Consider the following 19,875-nt stretch of genomic DNA (forward strand, 5'->3'; position numbering starts at 1 on the left):
GCACATATAACACATATGAATAACCCCCATATAGCATACATGAATCACCCCGTAGCAGATCTATACAGGTGGAGCGTTTCTGTGCGCGCTGCAAACTGCTACAGCAAACAAAAGCCATGTATTTGAATATTGAGCAGTAAGCTCACTGGCTACCGATACAGGAGAGAACCAATCAGCTGCCATGTGACAATGATGTCGCCAGGTCAGATTGAGCTAGACCTATCGGACTGCGCATGAGTTTCATGCCAGAACTCTGTATTAAAAACAGTAATATTGTGAAATAATTGTACAATTTTAAATAGCAGTTTTCTATTTTAATTTTTTTTATTTAAATTCAAATTCAAACGTTGAAAATTTGGTTAAGGCACAAGGAGCATTTGTTAAAAACTCTAGCATTAAATAACATTATATCCGTCTATACGAGGATATACCTTCACTGTAGAGGGGCGGCTGGAGCTCCCGAACAGTGGAAATGGACATTCTGCCATTTGGAGTCGCGACGATGCCACACCCTCGTCTCTTCCGATTGGCTGCTGCGCGGCCGGCCCTGCCCATCCACATATTGCGTGAGGCGGATGTAGGCGATGCAGGCGGCCTCCTCTCCAATCAGGTGCACGTGAGGGTTGAGGATGGTGGTGTGGATGGGCTTACTGTTCTTAGACAGCACTATGACAGAGTGAGAAATGGCCACACTTTAATGAACAGACGTCATGACCGACAGGATAGAAGTGAAGAGTAATCCGACTCAACTTACAGTTCTCAAAGTAAAATCTGTGGAAGTCCATCCCCTCCACCAGGTTTCCCAAGGCCTCAGGTTCAAAGCAGGTGAGTCCATGGTCGCAGATTTTACTGGAAAGAATTAAAATCATTGTTTCAGTGCCATCTCGTTTACGGTGAACTGTGGGTAAATAAAGTTAAAAATACACAAGTGACTTACACATAGGCTTCAAAGTCGCCATTGTTGATGGCCTCAATAAGCTGCTCAGTGATTTTGATGATCTCCTGTTTGCGTGCTGTAGAAAGAGGAGGTCAAGTGTTAACAGGAGCCAACTTATCTTGTACTAGTATGCGCAGGAGAAGCATTATGGGTAAGCAAAGTCATCTCCTTTAAAACATTCCACAGGTTCGCTCTATTTTATTCAGCAGACTCATTTCTAATGTGTTAAACAAAACAGAAAAAAACAGGTTGTTTGAACATCCACCCTAACAGATTTCAGCCTCCTACTCTACCGTCCATGCTCTCTCACACAGCATTTCCTTTCCAACTCTGTTAGTCACAGGACTCAAATACCACAGCTCAAATAACTGAAGGTTAAATTACAACTCAATATCTACAGGCAACACAATGCAATAATTCTCTGTAAAACCAGGTGGTCCAATCACAAATGGTTTGTTTAGATTATTTAAATATATAATAATTATGTTGGATTTACATTTTACATTTTTAAGAAGAAAACTGAATTGGCTGCTGAAAATTCAGCTTTGCCAATGCAGGAAAAATAACTTTTACTATTTAAAAAAAGATCAAATTAGAAATATATTTTTAAATGTAATAATATTTCACAATATTACTGTTTTTACTGTATGATCTAATAAATGCAGCCTTGAAAGCTAGGGGTGGGCAATATGACCAAAATCACTATACGAGTAATTTTATTTCACTGTAACGATATACACTTAACAAAATTATAAACGTTTTTGCCCCCATTTTTCATGAGCTGAACTCAAAGATCTAAGACGTTTTCTATGTACACAAAAGGCCTATTTCTCTCAAATATTGTTCACAAATCTGTCTAAATCTGTGTTAGTGAGCACTTCTCCTTTGCCGAGATAATCCATCCACCTCACAGGTGTGGCATATCAAGATGCTGATTAGACAGCATGATTATTGCACAGGTGTGCCTTAGGCTGGCCACAATAAAAGGCCACTCTAAAATGTGCAGTTTTATCACACAGCACAATGCCACAGATGTCGCAAGTTTTGAGGGAGCGTGCAATTGGCATGCTGACTGCAGGAATGTCCACCAAAAACAAAAGTGTTGCGTTTATAATTTTGTTCAGTGTATATCACTATTTATTTATTTTTGCTTTAAATAAGGTCTTTATGATATCAAAAGTTTTGATACCATAGAAATTTCATAATTCTTGTCACCAGTGTCAATATCACAAAAAAAACTAATAGTAGCCAAAAAAAATGTAATTAATTAATTAATAAATCTAGTTCACTGAAGACAAGTAAACAGTCAGCAATTAAACAAGAATAAGAAACGAATTATAAGCAATAGGACAAAAAATAAACTATAGTAGAACAAATAAATAAGAAATGCTACATACATGGTATAAAGTAATCAAATGTATAAAACACTGCATATTGTTCACTGTCTAAATTAAATACATATTTCTTCTTATTAAAGTTACAAAAGTGATTTAATCAAGAGCAGTGTGAGATTTTCTCTCTTTTGTTGTTTGATTTACATGAATGACAGACAGGAGGAATATTAGACTGCTGTCACTTTAAGAGCTGCCCGGATGGGATATAATTTTTTTGTGTGTGTATGTGCTGTAAAAGCCTGCAATAACACTTGTGAGACACTCTCCTCTTCATAATACAAAAGTGGTCACAGATGATGCATTTGAGACACGACACATGCTACTCCCAGGTGTACACAGCAATGTGATTAAATCACCCGTGAAATCCACACTGTATGCATGTTAGCCCAGTAGCATCACCGCTGCCTTTTTATACTCCCAGGAAATCAAAAACTCATGCTGCTGTGCCAGTAATGCCAGCACAGACACTGACACCACATACTCACAATGTGCTGACAGCAGGGGGCTCGAGGACGGTTGAGCAGGGGAAGGGGAGGGGTGTGATGGGGCAGATACTGGGGCAGTAAGGGGTCTGCTGGAGGAATATTAGACTGCTGTCACTTTAAGAGCTGCCTTGATCCAATATACTGTTGCACATGTTTTCTTTCTCAGTTGTTTGCTTTGACTTAACACTTTTAATTACTCTGGATGTGGATTATGAGGATGCTTGCAAAGACGGGCATTTTGAAACATACAAGTGTGTGTATTTACCCATTCAAAGCCTATAAAGCGGCAAAAATAACTCTCAGACAATGCACGCATATAGAGAAATTAGTTCTCTTTTGCTGCTGACTGCATTTCAGTGGCTTAAAATCACTTGTTTTTAACCCGCAATGCTTAAAAACGTGTGCAAACGATACATTTTCATCACCATGTAACACAGCAAAGTCACATGAGCGTGTAACCGCGATTGAGACAATAGTCCGAAATCTCTACCGGTTGACAAGATTCTACCACTTTAAGCAGCACTATGTAACTTTTGGCGCTCTAGCGATTAATAAACAGAACTGCACAAATCCCGCGGAAGAACATTCCAACCGGAGCTGCTTCTCTGAGTTTATGTCTATGGCGATTCACGCAGGTATGTGTTACTCCGCAGCGGTGAGAAATCAAAAACTCATGCTGCTGTGCCAGTAATGCCAGCACAGACACTGACACCACATACTCACAATGTGCTGACGGCAGGGGGCTGGAGGACGGTTGGGCAGGGGAAGGGGAGGGGTGTGATGGGGCAGATACTGGGGCAGTAAGGGTTCTGCTGGCTGCTGATGGCTCACTGTCTGTATGAGGGGCTGTAGGTCTGCGCACACTGCTCACTAGGTCAGTTAAACGTGACACTGGATGCATAATTGATGAAAGGCAGATGACAGAAAAAAAAGAGAGATAAACAACTAGCTGCTAGGAGAAAACATGGCGAATCAAACATGCAGTGAGTGACAAGTTTGTAATAAACATGGAGTCAGCAACTACTCCTGAATGGACCTCTCTTGCATACTGGTCCATCAGGGACTTACTCTGTGTGGGAGTGCTGGGGGTCTGGGGCGTGGAGGGGGCAGAAACAACAGCTGGAGTGATAGTGCTTCCCCCCTCACCATCAGATGTGGGCAACGAGCCCCGACGTACCACACCCAATAGATCAGTGAACTTAGTGGCAGCTGTGGGCCCAGACAGGGCAGGACAGAAATAACAGAGTGGAGTTGAGCTTAGTTATAAGTGTACCGTAGTGATTCGGGACAAGACAAAAACGCAATTTGGAAGATGAATTCATGATGTACTCGCTCATTGTATACATTTAGCAAATTTTGAACACAGAAAAAGTTACACAGTGCTTGCTTCCCCCCTCACCATCAGATGTGGGCAACGAGCCCCGACGTACCACACCCAATAGATCAGTGAACTTAGTGGCAGCTGTGGGCCCAGACAGGGCAGGACAGAAATAACAGAGTGGAGTTGAGCTTAGAAAAGGAGCGGAACAGGAATAGCAGTGGCATTAATGGAACAGTTAACTCAAAAATGGGTATTTTATCATTGTATACAATTCAATGATTTTGGGGTATCTGAGCTGCAGTAGAAGTAAGATTTATTAGTAAATAATTTCAGCCTTTTTACACAAAGCTACCATAAGACCATAGCAAATGATTAAATGGACTTGTATGGTATTTTTCTAAATGTAATATACACTATCGTTCAAAAGTTAAGGGATAGTTCACCCAAAAATGAAAATTCTGCCATTAATTACTCCCCCTCATGTCGTTCCAAACCCGTAAGAACTTCGTTCATCTTCGGAACACAAATTAAAATTTAATCAAAAATATCTTCATTTGTGTTCCGAAGATGAACAAACGTCTTGCGGGTTTGGAACGACATGAGGGTGAGTAATTAATGACTGAATTTACACTTTTGGGTGAACTTTCCCTTTAAAGGTAATTAGGAATAAACGGTTTTCTATTTTCTATTCATCAAAGAATCCAGAATAAGAAATGTTTCTTGAACACCAATTCAGCTTATCAGAATGATCTCTAAAGGATCATGTAGCACTAAAGTAATGCTGAAAATACAGTTTTTCCATCACAGGAATAAATCACATTTTGAAATATATTCAAATATAAGTTATTTTAAATTGTAATGTTATTTCACAATATTACTTAATTTCTGAAATTTTGATTAAATAAAAGTCTCAGTGGGCATGCAATACTTTTAAAAAATCTTAAGTGACCCCAAAATTTTGAACGATAATGTGCATATATATATATACACACACATTACATATATATTTATAATATCTAATTTCTTTTTCAGGGTACGTTTATACAACAACTATAAGCTAAAAACGGAAAAGCTTTTCCTGTGCGTTTTTTTGTGCACAGACGACAACTTTGTCAAAAACGATTCCTGGATCCACGAAAACAACTTACAGTGCTGTATTATGCATGCCAGGCCAGTAGTTGGCAATATCACTTTTTAAAGGAACACTATTCAAACACGTAATACGCATGCCCATGACATAAAAAAATTTGATGATAATATTCGAGACTATAACAGTATCATTTTCAAAAACTCGCACTTTGAAACTTGTGTAAATGAATGGCGAAAACACATTAAAGGTTTTCCGTTTTTTAAGTTGAAAATAGCATTTTGTGTAAACACCCCCCTTAGAGGAAAAGAAACTCATACACGCTTGGAAGAACATGAAAGTAAGGTAAAGAGTAAATAAGGGAGAGTAAATGATGACAATTTTCATTTTTTTTTGTTGAATTATCCATCTAAATAAATCCAGAAAAAACACCTGAAAATGGTTAAACATTTAGGACACAGAAAACTGCTAAACTAAAAACATTAAGGTATCCGTTTACTAATGAGAACACAAATTACAACCACAATCTTCATTAATGCCTCTCATTTGATGGCACAACTTTACTAATTTTAGTGCTGATCTGCATCACACACATGCAAAAGGGGATTATGGGAAGGTGGATGAGGTCACGGCAGTCAGAGGGCACTTACTGAAGAGAGTGGGGGAGGGGCTTGGAGGTGTGTGGGCGGAGTCAGGCTGGGTGCTGGGGTTTGACTGAACTGAACTGTTATCTACAAGCTTTCCTGTGACACGCGCCCCAACATCGCACAGAGAGAGAGAGAGAGAGATGGGACACAGAAAGCATACTGATGTCAACAGGGTTTTTGCAGCCATTCTCAAGCCTAGAAAAGGCTGGAGGAGCGAGATGCCTTCATGTGAAGTGTGGTGGTTCCAGCTAAGTGTTACTGCAGTATACAAGACCAACGAATGATACGCAATCCAAAAATTCTATTTTTAAATGAAAGATACTTAATGGAATATGTCACCCAAAACCGAAAATTCTATGCCAGTAGAGTAGGTCTGACTTCATGAAGTTTGATTACAAGACACTAAAGAATCAGAAATGTTCATTTTCGGATGAAGTATTCCTTTAAACCAAGACAAGTATATGAGAAGCAAAACTGGACACATTATAAAGACTTGCTTTCAGAGAATCTATCTAGAATATAACTAATTCTTTTGTCTTGTTCCACTGGCAGATTTTTTTCATTAGTTTTAAGCATAAACATCTCTAAATGTCTTATTTCGTAAGTTCTACCAGCTATTTTCTGCAGCGCATGAAATCTGCTTGTATTAATATCAACAGGAACGAAGCAAAACAAAGACTGAGCAAAAGATGACAACCAAAACTTAATCAAACAGTACAGTAAATATAATGAAACATAATACAATAAAACAACAAAATAGAATATTTTCCCAAACCAAATCAATACTGGACTAAACAGGACTAAACAAACTAAACAGGACCATAAAAATCATGCTAGCAGGTTGCAGAAATCAACGTGATTGACTCAAAAACACATATTCAAAGCTTGAAAATACTCATTTACAGTCCTTATAAACTGCCTCTATTCAAGTGCTTTACAGTCAAGCTAGCATAGATGTTATAAAGCTAACTTTATAACAGCTGCGCCATAATTCATCACTCAACTATTGCAGCCAGATATTTCCCAACACCACCTAGAAGTAACACACACACACATACACACACTTCTCACCGTCACACACACACACACACACACACACACACACACCCTTCTCACCGTCTCTTTTGTGTGATCGTGAAAACAAGACATCACACTCCTGTCATGCACGCCGTCTGCCCAGAAATTTGGCGGCAAGTTTTCTGCTCATACACACACTCACACACATGCTCTGAAATAGCCAGGGTCTCTGTTTCCCACTGAGCTTAATTATAGCACAAGGTGCCCTTGCCTTGTTCTGGGGCAGAGAGAGCTGACACCAACCCAGAACACAGTTTTGAGCCCAGAAGTGAGCACCGAATGAGCTCAGGATAAAAACTTCTCACTACATTTCTCAGTTTACTATTAATGGACCATGACGTGAATATCAAATGTTTATAGACTTTTGTTTCTACTCTGCATACACTACCATTTAAAAAGTTTGAGGTCTTAATGTTTTTATTTTTTTTTTTAAGAATTCTCTAACGCTCTCCAAGGCTGCATTTATTTGATCAAAAATACAGGTAAACCAGTAATATTGTGAAATGTTATTACAATTTAAAAGAACTGTTTTCTACTTGAATACATTTAAAAATTCAATTTAAGTCTTCAGTGTCACATGATCCTTCAGAAATCATTCTAATCATTTCTGTTCAATGAAAAAAAAAAAATCTTATAAACAACATTGAAAACAAATGGGCTGCTTAATATTTTTCAGAGTACTTTTTTCCATTTTTTTTCAATTAATATAAAGTTAAAAAGAACAGCATTCATTTGAAATAGAAGGCTTTTGGAATACTTCAAATGTTATTACAATCACTTTTGATCAATTTAATTCATCATTGCTGAATAAAAATGTCTTTCCATAAAACAAACGTTTAAATGGTAGTGTAAATCTGATTTGTTTTTCCAAATATGAATATGAATATTTAGGACTGACGGTTTGCTTTGTAACTATGTCAAATCTGATTTTGACAGTGTCAACATCTCTCATCGACTATATATTGGTCGCCATAAAAAATACTTAAAGTGATAGTACACCCAAATATGAAGACTCTTTCATTTACTTGCCAAACCTGTATTTTACTTCTTCTGTGCAACACAAAAGAAGATATCCACAAGAATATTCCAAATAATTTTTTTTTTGTCGTCTATGCAATGACAGTCAATGAGGTTCAGTGTTGTTTTGGATCCCACTGACCTTCACTGCATGGAAAAAACAGTTAAAACATTCTTTAAAATCTCTTCTTTTGTGTGTTTTGGAGAAGAAAGCAAATCATACAGTCATGGAACAACACAAAGATGAGTAAATAACTATTCAGTTTAATTATTTAATACAGAATTTCCATTTTTGGGTGAACAATCCCTTTCGAATCAGCCCAATGTGAAAAGACATACTGTAAGAGAGCAGTTATCATTGCAGAAAGATGACACCCTGAATGTACTGAACAAAAATCTGATTTTAATTGGATTTCAACCTACATACGGTATTATATTTTCTTTGCTATTCAGACTACAAACAACTATCAGATTGTTGCAGCCTGTCTGAACAAAAGCTTGTGTGTTGTTCCATACAAATGCTGATAGTTGAGTCTTACCTTTCATTTCCTCGTCCTCCACTGTGGCATTACTGCTATCCGATGACTCCTGTGATATTCAGACACAGAGCGCCAATTAGTTAGACAATATATTAACATTTTTCAGAAAGAATTACACCAGCTAGTGCCAAAGCCCCCTCTCTCTCATTGTCATACACACACACCATAAATGAACACATAAACAGCAGAACTCTGGGGAATCACACACACAATTAACCGTTCAATGATGCATGGCCATTAGAAGAGGCTTGTTATGTTTGTTATAATCCCACTCACATACATAATGATATTAAACACAGGCCACACCTCCACCAGGAATGAACGTTATGAACTCAATTCTCTTTCCTAATTTCACAATATCCTGTGCTGAAATCTGAGAGATGAGTACAAGAATACTGCAAACGCTTCCACGCTCAGAGAGTAATATAAAACAACACATTCTTGGCCTGCAGCAGTCTTCTTTGGTGCATACTGGATGCACATTTATTTTGCATCATGTGAATTCGTGTTCAATTTCTTAGATGTGATTTGATGGGTCTTACTAAGCAGCCTCAGAGCTTCTGACTGAAAAGAAAAATAAAGTGTGGATTTGAAAATTGGGGTTATGTCCAACTGAACGATTGAATATATTCTGGCATTAGAAGACGATCAAATTCTAATCCTAATCTTCAAAAAACTCGAACAAAATATATCAAAGAAAAAGTAAAAGCATAGCATATATTTATTTAATGCCATGTCAGAATCAAAGGCTATTTTCATGGCAAAAACAATAAAAAAAAATATATTTTTTTATATTTATAAGTATAATAAATACAATAAAAACCAGCAAACAAACAAACACAAGTTATATCACACAAGATTTTTTATATTAACGTGATAAAAATTCTAAAACTTTTCCTGGCAAAATTTGACTAAACTCTTTAAGTGAGTTCGCGTCATAAAAGAGTTTTCTCTGTACATTAAAAGCTGGACAGTCCAATAAATTATGTTTAACAGAAAGGGGAACCTTGCAAAACATACATTGAGTAGGGTCAAAAAGTAAAAGTGTTATTTCTGTTAACTAAAACTATTTTTTAACAAACTATTATTATTATCTAAATCATTTTTGGTAATTGAACAAAGCGGAAATACAAGCCACACAAAAATCTGAAATTTTGTCATGGCATTTTACTAAACACTGAAATAAAAAACAATTCTATATAAAAAGTTATATATTTATAATTTTTATTTCAATTTTTTTTAGTTATTTCAGTAGATCAAGTTACACTAATTGAAGTTTAAGGGCTTAAAAAGTTCATTTTATTTGATTAAAAAATAATAATAATTAATGGTATAATGCTATAATAACCCTTATTTTAATATAAAAAAAGTTAAAAAAAACTACTATGTCCACCTGTATGATAAATAATTTTGGTCCTGTGTTGGGTCACCACTTGATGTCTAATTTAAAGCAGAGTCCTGATGCAAAACTATTGCAATAAAATTCTTAAAAAAATAAAGTTTGAACAAATATTTTGGATTTTTAAATTAGCCATGCCATATTGAGAAAACAGTCAAAGCTGAAGGGGCTGCAACAACACCTTGTAGCTGTAAGTATTTACACACCGCAGCACTTCCTCTTGTACCTTATTACTCAACTGAATTCATCGACAGAATGATGTCTCAATAGGAAATGAGGAGGAGGAGGGCATGGTCACCTGAGAAACGGGACCGTGCACCTGTCACAGTGTAACCGCAGCGATCACCAAGGACACCAGCTCCTGCTGTAAATAGGCCATCAGTATGTGGGGCGATATTATTAGGTGCTCTTGAAAAGGCTTTTGTTCTGTCATTCCATCATCTACGCTGCGCTACAGACCTTGTTACACCTGTACAAGGAAAGTGTCAAACGTGGTGAAATGGACAGCTTCCCACGCAAGGGTCTAGTAGCTCATATTCAAGGGGGAGATTAAGCCCAATTCAGAATTCACACAGAACAGTAACCGCTGGCAGAACAACTCGGCCCAGATCTACACTTCACTACAGCCGCCTGGGAGAATCGACGTGTTGCTTCTGCATCCACTTGCCTCTGCAAAATCCTGCTTCAGTAACGGGACAAATTCAATATACAGCAGCCAAACATTTTCTTTGCTTTCGAAACACATGCATGAATCTTTAACATTTACATTGTACTGACAGATAGTTAAATTCATGGTTCTGTGCCTATAAATTCAAGTATTTTAATGAATACATTGTTACTCTTAGCACAAATGAGCCACTTTTCAGTTTTGTTTTATTTGAAAGCTGCTTGCATATAAAATTATGTACTGTAATCAGCAGGCACAATCCCTAGTAAATTCACCGACAACTCGGTTTAAAAATATAAATTAATTTAAATAGAATAAAAAAAAAAAAATAAAAAAAAAAAATATATATATATATATATATATATATATACATATACATACATACATACATACATACATATAATTGTTTTTTTCACGGGTGCATTAAATTAATCAAAAATGACTGTACAAGTATTACGAGAAATTCTATTTCAAAGAAATATCTACATTTAAATGTATTCCATTTAATTTCTATTCTATGTTTTATTTTTTTAAAGAATTGTGTAATTTCTCTTCCACTAGAAGTACAAAATGCAAAAAAAAAAAAAAAAAGACTTCATCAGGAATCATTTTTTAATGCCAAGGGAACTTGTTTCGCAAGTGGCACTTTCAACGTCCCCCACAAGAGGTCTCTCTGTCACACAGTCAGAAGCAGAGAGACCCGAGACAGCAGGTTTAATATTCTTATCATGACACAGACTTCCAACTGTTGCTCTTCAGCCTCATACTGCAAACATCTGATGTGTCAAGAGTCATTTCCCATCGTCATGATCATTCATAATAATATCACTATTACAATTTATCTCGAAACAATCAGAAAGGAGCGGCACACAAACGACTCGATACTTCGACACCACATGCGTTTCGTTAGAATACTCGTTTGCATGTTATGCTTAGGCACAATTTGTTAATAGTAATGAGTAATTGAACCAGTTTCAAAGAGCACGAGTGCGAGTACACATTAAACGTCAAAAGAGTCACGCATGCAGCCAACAGGCATGATGTCATAGTCTGTAGTCACATTAGCAGAAATGCATTGTGGGGATGCAGATCAAACAGAGGACGGATGGTGGGAAAGAAAGAAGAAGAGTGGTGGTGGTGGGGTACCTTAATCCCATCCACTGCATTATGGATGACAGTGGTCTGTGCCTCCTACAGAGCGACAGGGGAGGAGGGGGTGGAAAAAGATGAGGAGAAAAAAATAACAAGTGAGAGAGAGAGAGAGAGAGAGAGAGAGAGCGTGTGGGTGGATGGGTGTTTGTGATTGCCAACCCAGTAAAAATGAACAAACAAAACATGCACAAAAACCACCAGAGGTTCAACAGCGGAGAGCTTCATAAAACAAATGATTGCACGCTAGGCTCTAATATTTCAAAACAACAGACTACGAACGCACAGCAACGTATCGCTGAAAGTGAAATAGCGTGATTTCGACGGACGCTATCGCAGCGGCTAAACGAACATGTTTATTTTATGCCGTTAACCCCGGAAACCTGCTAGCTAGACGCACATCAGAGCGCATAAATCTGTAATGCCCACTTCTCTCTTGCAGGAACTAACATTCCCTCACTGGCCAATCAGCAGCCTGCGCTCCCCATCATTATGGGGTATTCATTGCTATGACAACCGTTGCCCCGTGCAACAGGCAGCAGTCGCATACTAAGGTTACTCAGAGTCTATAAGAATCTGGAAATGCTGACAAAAAATTCATTTTTAAAGGGAAAGTTCAGCCAAAAATTCTGTCAAATTTTTTTTTGCAACCTCAAGTTGTTCCAAACCTGTATGAATTTCTTTGTTCTGTTGAACACAGAAGATATTTTGGATGAATGTTGGTAACCAACCAGTTGACGGTAGCCACTGACTTCCATAGTATGGAAAAAAAACAAACAGAAGAAACATTCATACAGGTTTGGAACAACTTGAGGGTGAATAAATAATGACAGGATTTTCATTTTTGGATGAACTATACCTTAACAAATTAATTTTTATTGTCATATAGCTATATATATATAATGTCTTATGACATATTATGCATTACGACAGATGTTTTAATGCTGTCTTTAAATAAAACAGTGTTAGCATTGATAAGAGTTCAAACTGTCCTGTTCAAACTCAACACTTCATTTGTCAATGAAGAGTGTTGACCATTTTCCAAATACTAAACGTTTTAGTAAAATATTCAAAATATAGAAAATACAAGATAAATATTGTTGTATACTACCATGCATTGTTAGTAGTTAGTTTTTTTTTTAAGATTTAATTATTATTAATTTTTTTTTTTAGTTCTTACATACAATATTTTGAGTATCCTTGGCTGCTTGGTTAAAATTAGCAAATTTTAAATACAAAACCATAATATGGAGATATATATCAAATAAGGGTACAAAATAAAAATATCACCCAGTCCTACATAACCATACAGTTAATAGTAAAGCTGGAAGGGAAGCAATGAAACAAAGCACTAAGGCTAGAGTCTTTACTGACCATAAACACCTCCTCACTTCACTTCAGGGTTGAGTAACTCTATCTGCACTATAAAACGCACCATGTACACACACAATTTCTTTGTTCTGTTGAACACAGAAGATATTTTGCTTGGAGTTAAGAAGTTATAAACACCTCCTCACTTCACTTCAGGGTTGAGTAACTCTATCTGCACTATAAAACGCACCATGTACACACACACAAACGCCACAGTGGCAGCATTAAAGGGCAACTATGAGAGATCCTAAAATATTCTGATGTATTGGGCCACGTGTTGCAATAGCTGGATGTGTTGAAACGCATGTCATGTTTCCATTAGGAGCTTCCTTCCTTAATGCTTGGAGTTCACTCTAAAACCTCTTCACAGAGCTTTTACAGACCACAGAAATCGACAAAACTCCCCTCAGAACATAGACTATCCATCTATATCCCTCAAGCATATCATTAAACATTAAACAATCACATCATTCATGTACCCACCACCCTGGCATAATGACATTTATTAAATTCCCTGCCAACTCCAAGCAACAAACAACCTTCATCATCCACCGGATCAAAGCAGACACTGAAAGGCAAACTGGCATTATGCAATCAAATAAACAACCCCATAAATGTGTGACTAGAGTGTATAGTAATATATCAGAATGTCAGAGAGCAACCGAATAAATAGCTTAACTGGGTCCATGGACATAGACATAAAGCATAAGGCTTAATTCAAAAAACAACTGTGCCACTTAAAGACTGGGTCATTTACAAAACCTTATTCGAAACTACCTACTTTGGAATAGTGCTGTGCCTTTAAATTTAAATAATATTTTTATTTTCAGCACAAACACACCTCCTTTCACTTGGTGAAATTAGCATTGCATACAACAGAGTTTTATATAAGAGATGCTTGCAAATAAAATAAACAGTGTATTCATAATGTATGAAAACAGCAGGCACAATTCCTAGAGAATTCACAGATCTCTCAAGTATAAAATAAATAGTACATATACACACACACACACACACAAACATATTTGTCAGTAAGAATTTTTTTAAATAAATTGATCGCATAAATCAAACATGACATTAAAGTCATTTAGAATGTTACAAAAAAGAATCAGTTACAAATAAATGCTGTTCTTCAAACTTTCTGAGATACGCGCATGCACGCACGCACCCACGCACGCACGCACGCATGCACACACACACACACACCTGCACTGCTCAGGGCTGTAAACATTAAACTCAATTGACAACTACAGTATACTAGAGCCAGTGGATTTAAGCGAGGAACACCATTAAGGATCTCAGTGAACCAAACAGCCTCTTCTCAGCACTGCAGCCAGGAAACTGTAAAAACAGTTTAAGGGCTGATTCTAAGAGCTCCAGGAGGAGTTTCTATCCCCAAACCAATCCAGATCTTAATGATGATGCTGCAGATGCCTGAACACTGCTCACTGAATATACTGAAATATAACGGCCCCAAAAGAATCTGGTCACTTTAGACACTTAAAAATGCAAGAATGTCATTGGATTAGATAACTGATCATCAAACCAAGTGTCTTGTGTTTCAGAAAAGATATCACAAGCACTTTTTGTTAGGTTTCAAACTGACATATTGTTAAAAATTAATGCATATGGCCACATTGTGGTTCTCAAACCATAGTGTAACATGTTCATCATTAATATGATGAACTGTACATGTAGTTACTCTTTTAAGACACATTTGAGAACTTGAGAAATAGAGAACTTCTTACATCCACTAAAATCACCCTGAGACCAGTTGGTTAAAAGTAATAGCGAAAATGACTGCATACATTTTAGGGCAGCTACAGTGCACAAATATAATTAGAGGCCACTGTATCTATATACAGTTCATCCATTTTATTCAATTATTTCACGCCTGCATTATAATATACATAATGTTTATATTATTTACTTTTAATTGCACATTTTTTTCACAAGGTTTGTACTCATATGCAATAAAAAAGTTTGCAAAACAGCTCAAAAGAAAACAGATTGCAAGTACAGTCACAGACAGAAGGGAAAAAAGGATGGAGTGGAAGAAAAGAAAAGGATTAGAGAGGTAAATACCAGTGCAGGAGAGGGGAGGTTTCCCTTGGGACTGGTGACTATGCTGTTTTTGGTGCTGTTTGTCTGGGGCTGTGCAGGGAAACACAACATACATTCAGTTAAGAAGGAACGAGGGAGAGATCGGCATGCACATGCACACAATCACACTCACACATGCAGTAGGGTACAGTCATTATCTGTTTTAAGGTAACTGACTGATGTAGTGCCAACTACCTAGTTACATGAAAACAACCTTATTCATCGAGACACAATGTTCTCTAGCAGCGAGAGGGACGGGAGGGTCATTATTAAAGTCCATAAAAATGCTTTTCGCCAATTAGGCTTCCTAAACTAATCCATTATACTAATTAGCCACATTACATGCAGAGGCGGATTAGCAATGGGTGTTTATTTGTACTCGGGGTCCCTCAGGCCTCACGTCTATGAGCTTGCGGTGATATCGAGGTAGCTAACGGTGCGTTTCCCCTCGTACGGCTCAGGCACTCGCGTGAGAGGTGTCGTTATCATGTGTCTATGTGCGGAAGGCAGGTCAAGGGAGATGAATGAACAGCAGATCACGACTACTGGATCCTCACAAACATGAAATAAACCCACATACACGAGCACAAACACATCATGAAATGACTTTGGCACTATGGGCACACATTCAAATACATATTGTTCCTAACTGGACCATATGATGGCTAGCAGACTTAATGTAAACATTAACAATTCCCAAAAACTTATCGCAGATGGTCATGGGTCGCTATGGAAGTCCAACTTTATCCAAGTATACAGGGATATCATCAGGAAGGACAACCAGCAATGCTATCCCTCTTATGGGAACCATAAGAAAAAAATCCTGAGCACAGAGAACATAAGCGTCAATCCTGCAAAGGAAGCAAGCAGATTTGGTGCAGTCAGAACCCTGGGATGTGCATAAATAGGATCTTCAGATCCTATGGAAATATTGGGAAAAACACAGGGTCTTATTCTGTGTCTTTTCCATTGCCTACCTGTGTATGAGCAGAAAGGACTCTCCTAAACCTGCTTTAGAAAGCTTCTGGAGTGGTCAGTGTCAACCAAAATACATCCGATTACCAACATGCAGAATGAGACCCAAGAGGTCTGTGGTGTCAATAGGAGCTGGTTGATTCAAACACGGTAAAGAACAGCAAGTAGGAGGAACCCAGTGTTTGTCAGAAAATACTAAAGAAAGCGGGACACATTTACTGGGTTCAAGTGGTCTCACAAAGCAAGATCTTTGACTGAGCTCCAAAAAGTCTAGTCCACAGTGTGTTCTGGCCAAGAACTGCCCGCTTAGACATTCAGATACCGACTGACATGTAAAGCAACCAGTCTGTTCACTTAGTTTTTATGTGCCACTTATGGGCAGGTTTATCTGAATTAGTTTATATAAAACAAGACTAGACGCGTGCCCTTCAGGCCTGTTCACACCAATAGTGTTAATTTTGTAAGTCATTTTTCAATTTAGTCTTAAGGCTTGTTTACACCAAGCACAATAACTATAAAGATAATGCTAAAGATGCAGTTCTAAAAATGTTTCTCAATATTAAAGAATAGCAGAGTCCACACCATAGCTATAACGATAAAGGCACAGAGAAACGATATCGTTGGAATCACTGATTCCAGCTGATGAACGATAAAAACATTGACTGCCAGAATCACCTGGCAAGCAAGCGTGCGCTTACAGACGATATCATTCGCTGGTGTGGGCGCTAATATCGTTATCTTTATATTTATCTTTATCTTTAAAGTTATCGTTCTTGGTGTGAACGGGGCTTTAGTCTTTTGTCAAATGTATATTTTTGTTATTATATTTAGTCAACCGTGTCCTGTTTTTTAGTCAGGTTTTAGTCGACTAATTGTCTAAGCATTTTAGTCAATGAAATCGTAGTCACATTTTCGTCATGCTGTATAACAGTTAAACTGATAAAAAATATTTTGCTCAAAATTATAATAGACATTTATATTTAATTATAATATACATACTTAAAACTTCATAAACCGTAATCTCTAGCTTCTGCTAACTGTTGCACGCGTGTTCACGAGAGAGTGCCGTACCCGTAAATATGGATATCCATAAATATGGGTACTTTTCTTACACAAATGCATCAATTCGCTTCGGGAGGTCTTTATTAAAATAATTTTTGGGTGAACTATTCCTTTAACTATGTAGTTTCAGTGCTTGTTCTAATTCTATGAGCGTTATCTTCCATAAGTGTGGAAACTAACATAGGTACTGTTATCATTCTTGATGTGGAAAAACCAGGCTAAAGTCAGCCAATCAGACAATATGAATCAGGTGCTCAGTGGATAGAGTGTGGGTGGCCTGTGAGGCTGAGACTAAGATTTAAGATTAGTTGACCAGTAAAAAAACCCACCATTTTATTTCTTTATTTATTTAAACAGAACCAGTCTGAGTAGGTTTAATAATGGCCATCAATTCATTAGGTCCCACAGAAATGCAGGAAGTACGACTTTAGAGGAAAGTGTCGCACAATAGCTGGTACAGTAGGTGGAGGTACAAGAAGAGGAAGATGAAAGAAAACAGAAGGGCGTAAATGAAACAAGATTCTCACCATGTACTGAATGGTAGAGCTCGACTTCCGCTTCTACAGAGAGAATGAAAAGGAGACAAGTGAGAAAAATGGAGGAACCTGTGAGACAATATATATATAAAAAAGTAGCTGTTGGTTTTTTTGGGTTTTCAAATTTTCAAATGTTCATTTGGGGCAAAGAGGAAAGAGCTGGGAGGAGATCTCAAATGCAGCATAGCTGTGTGTGTATCAGTCAAAGAAAATGACTGGAAGAATAATTTTAGGGTGCATGTGAAGGTTTGGGTTCAGAGCAAGACAACTTGAAAGTTCTTCTGCACAAGAGGAAATTTAGAGGAAGAAAAACAAGGCTGGGTCAGGTGAAGGAGCAATACAAGTGGACAAAGGAAAGAGAAACATGCTACTAGCAGAAGAATAGTTAAAGTGCACCTGAGGAATGATCAGTGTAAGCAAAGTTACCTGATCTGGGGTCAGCTGTTCGTGAAGCATTACAGTTACCGTTCAGAGACAATCTGACCCTGAACCCGGAGCAGGGAAAACAACGCAGGAGCTACACTAAGTGGGAATGATGTGCAAGGACAGGCAGGGATGCTGAGAGAGGAAGCAAGCACAGTCTGTGCGGTTCAGTGATATATTTTTTTTGTCCTTAAAAAAAGGGCAGCCAAGAACGAGTTATATTAAGCACAGAATGTTCTCAGAAGCTCTTTGGTTCAAAACGCAGCAGCGCGTCTTCCAATCGCTGCAACTGCCGTATTAAAACATAAATAAATAAAAAAAAACGCCTCCAATTCTAAAGCAGAATTACATAACCAGCAGTCGTGCAAAGATTTAAACACAAAGGAAGTCTGCTTCGGTTAATTTGAGAAATAGTGATAGAGACTAAATAAAGAGCAGCTCAGCTGGAACTTTGAAGACGGAGCATAAAGGTGAAGGAAGGAGAGAGAGCACAAAGTAATCGTGAAAAGGACAGAAGAAATGTATTGAAATGGCTGGAGAGGGCGTGGGGGAGCCTGTTGCTAGGAGATGAGAGGTTTCAGACTCACGGCTATTCTTGGAACCAGAGTCACATTCCCCGCTGAACTATTTCTCTGCTCAAACACATACATACACATGAAGAGAGCAGGTGGGAGTCACAGAGGTGGGTTGAGGGTAGAAACAGGTAGGAGTGTGTTTGAGTGTGTGTCTGCGAACACTCCCATAAGCGCTAAGTGCAGTTCATCTCTGAAAATCCCGTTTCGTGAATCAGATTACTCTGGCTCCTCAATGGCATCACAGCCGTCATCGTTATATCATTCTCTTAAACGTCTCCCACATGCGCTGACGGAAATAAAACTTTAATTTCATCTCATCTTTCAGTGCTATCGCTGGCTCTGTGACTGGATAGAGCTTGTTACGGTGTTTGGTAACACCTTATATTTCCACGCTCTTATGTCTGCTAGAGAGCCCGGCAAATACACTGCATAATCCACACTCTATTTTTTACTTTTTGAGCTAATGTGTGATGGGATTTAAATATGTGGAAATGTGTTAAAGGTTTTATCGGTAGCTAAATAACCATATATTTCAATGCTCGCATGACTTCTAGAGTCCAGAAAATTAACTGAAATGCTCCTCGCGGGGTTCATACTTTTACATTTTCACGCTCATGTGTGGAATCCTGGGAGCCGGATTTAAATATGATCTTACTGGTAGATTAATAAGGGATTTAGCAGAAGATATTCACATTTTTCCTTTAAATGAAAAATCGGCAATAGTTCAGCCATTTTCTCACCATGTCAGTCTAAATTCGTTTTCTTTTCTTGGAACCACAAAAGGTGATGTCCAAGCTTTTCTTTTGCTTATAATGAACGTGCATGGTGATCATTAGCTGTCAATGCACAAATTAGCTATATGTGATCCTGGACCACAAAACCAGTCTTTTAAGTCACTGGGGTATGTTTGTAGCAATAACCAAAAATACATAGTATGGGTCAAAATTATTGATTTTTCTTTCATGCCAAAAATCATTAGGATATTAAGTAAAGATGATGTAAAGATGTTTCATGAATATATTTTGTAAATTTCCTACTGTAAATATATTAAAACTTAATTTTTGATTAGTAATATGCATTGCTAAGAACTTAATTTGGACAACTTTAAAGG

At 37.6% G+C, this 19,875-nt stretch overlaps 1 protein-coding gene across 1 annotated transcript in view; it reads right to left on the reverse strand.

Moving 5' to 3' along the window:
* Window positions 1-19,875, reverse strand: part of LOC107654637 (calcium/calmodulin-dependent protein kinase type II subunit beta-like) — a 73,239-nt gene that overhangs the window by 4,671 nt on the left and 48,693 nt on the right. Inside the window, exons 15-19 of the mRNA XM_016441814.1 lie at window positions 15,176-15,244; window positions 8,505-8,553; window positions 938-1,013; window positions 755-849; window positions 432-666 (exon numbers count right to left, since the gene is read on the reverse strand). Of these exons, the coding sequence (XP_016297300.1) occupies window positions 434-666; window positions 755-849; window positions 938-1,013; window positions 8,505-8,553; window positions 15,176-15,244 (522 nt within the window). The 3' untranslated portion in view covers window positions 432-433. The remainder of the gene's footprint in view (window positions 1-431; window positions 667-754; window positions 850-937; window positions 1,014-8,504; window positions 8,554-15,175; window positions 15,245-19,875) is intronic.

This window comes from Sinocyclocheilus anshuiensis, unplaced genomic scaffold (assembly GCF_001515605.1).
Source record: "Sinocyclocheilus anshuiensis isolate Anshui unplaced genomic scaffold, SAMN03320099.WGS_v1.1 scaffold799, whole genome shotgun sequence".
Classification (NCBI taxonomy): Eukaryota; Metazoa; Chordata; class Actinopteri; order Cypriniformes; family Cyprinidae; genus Sinocyclocheilus; species Sinocyclocheilus anshuiensis.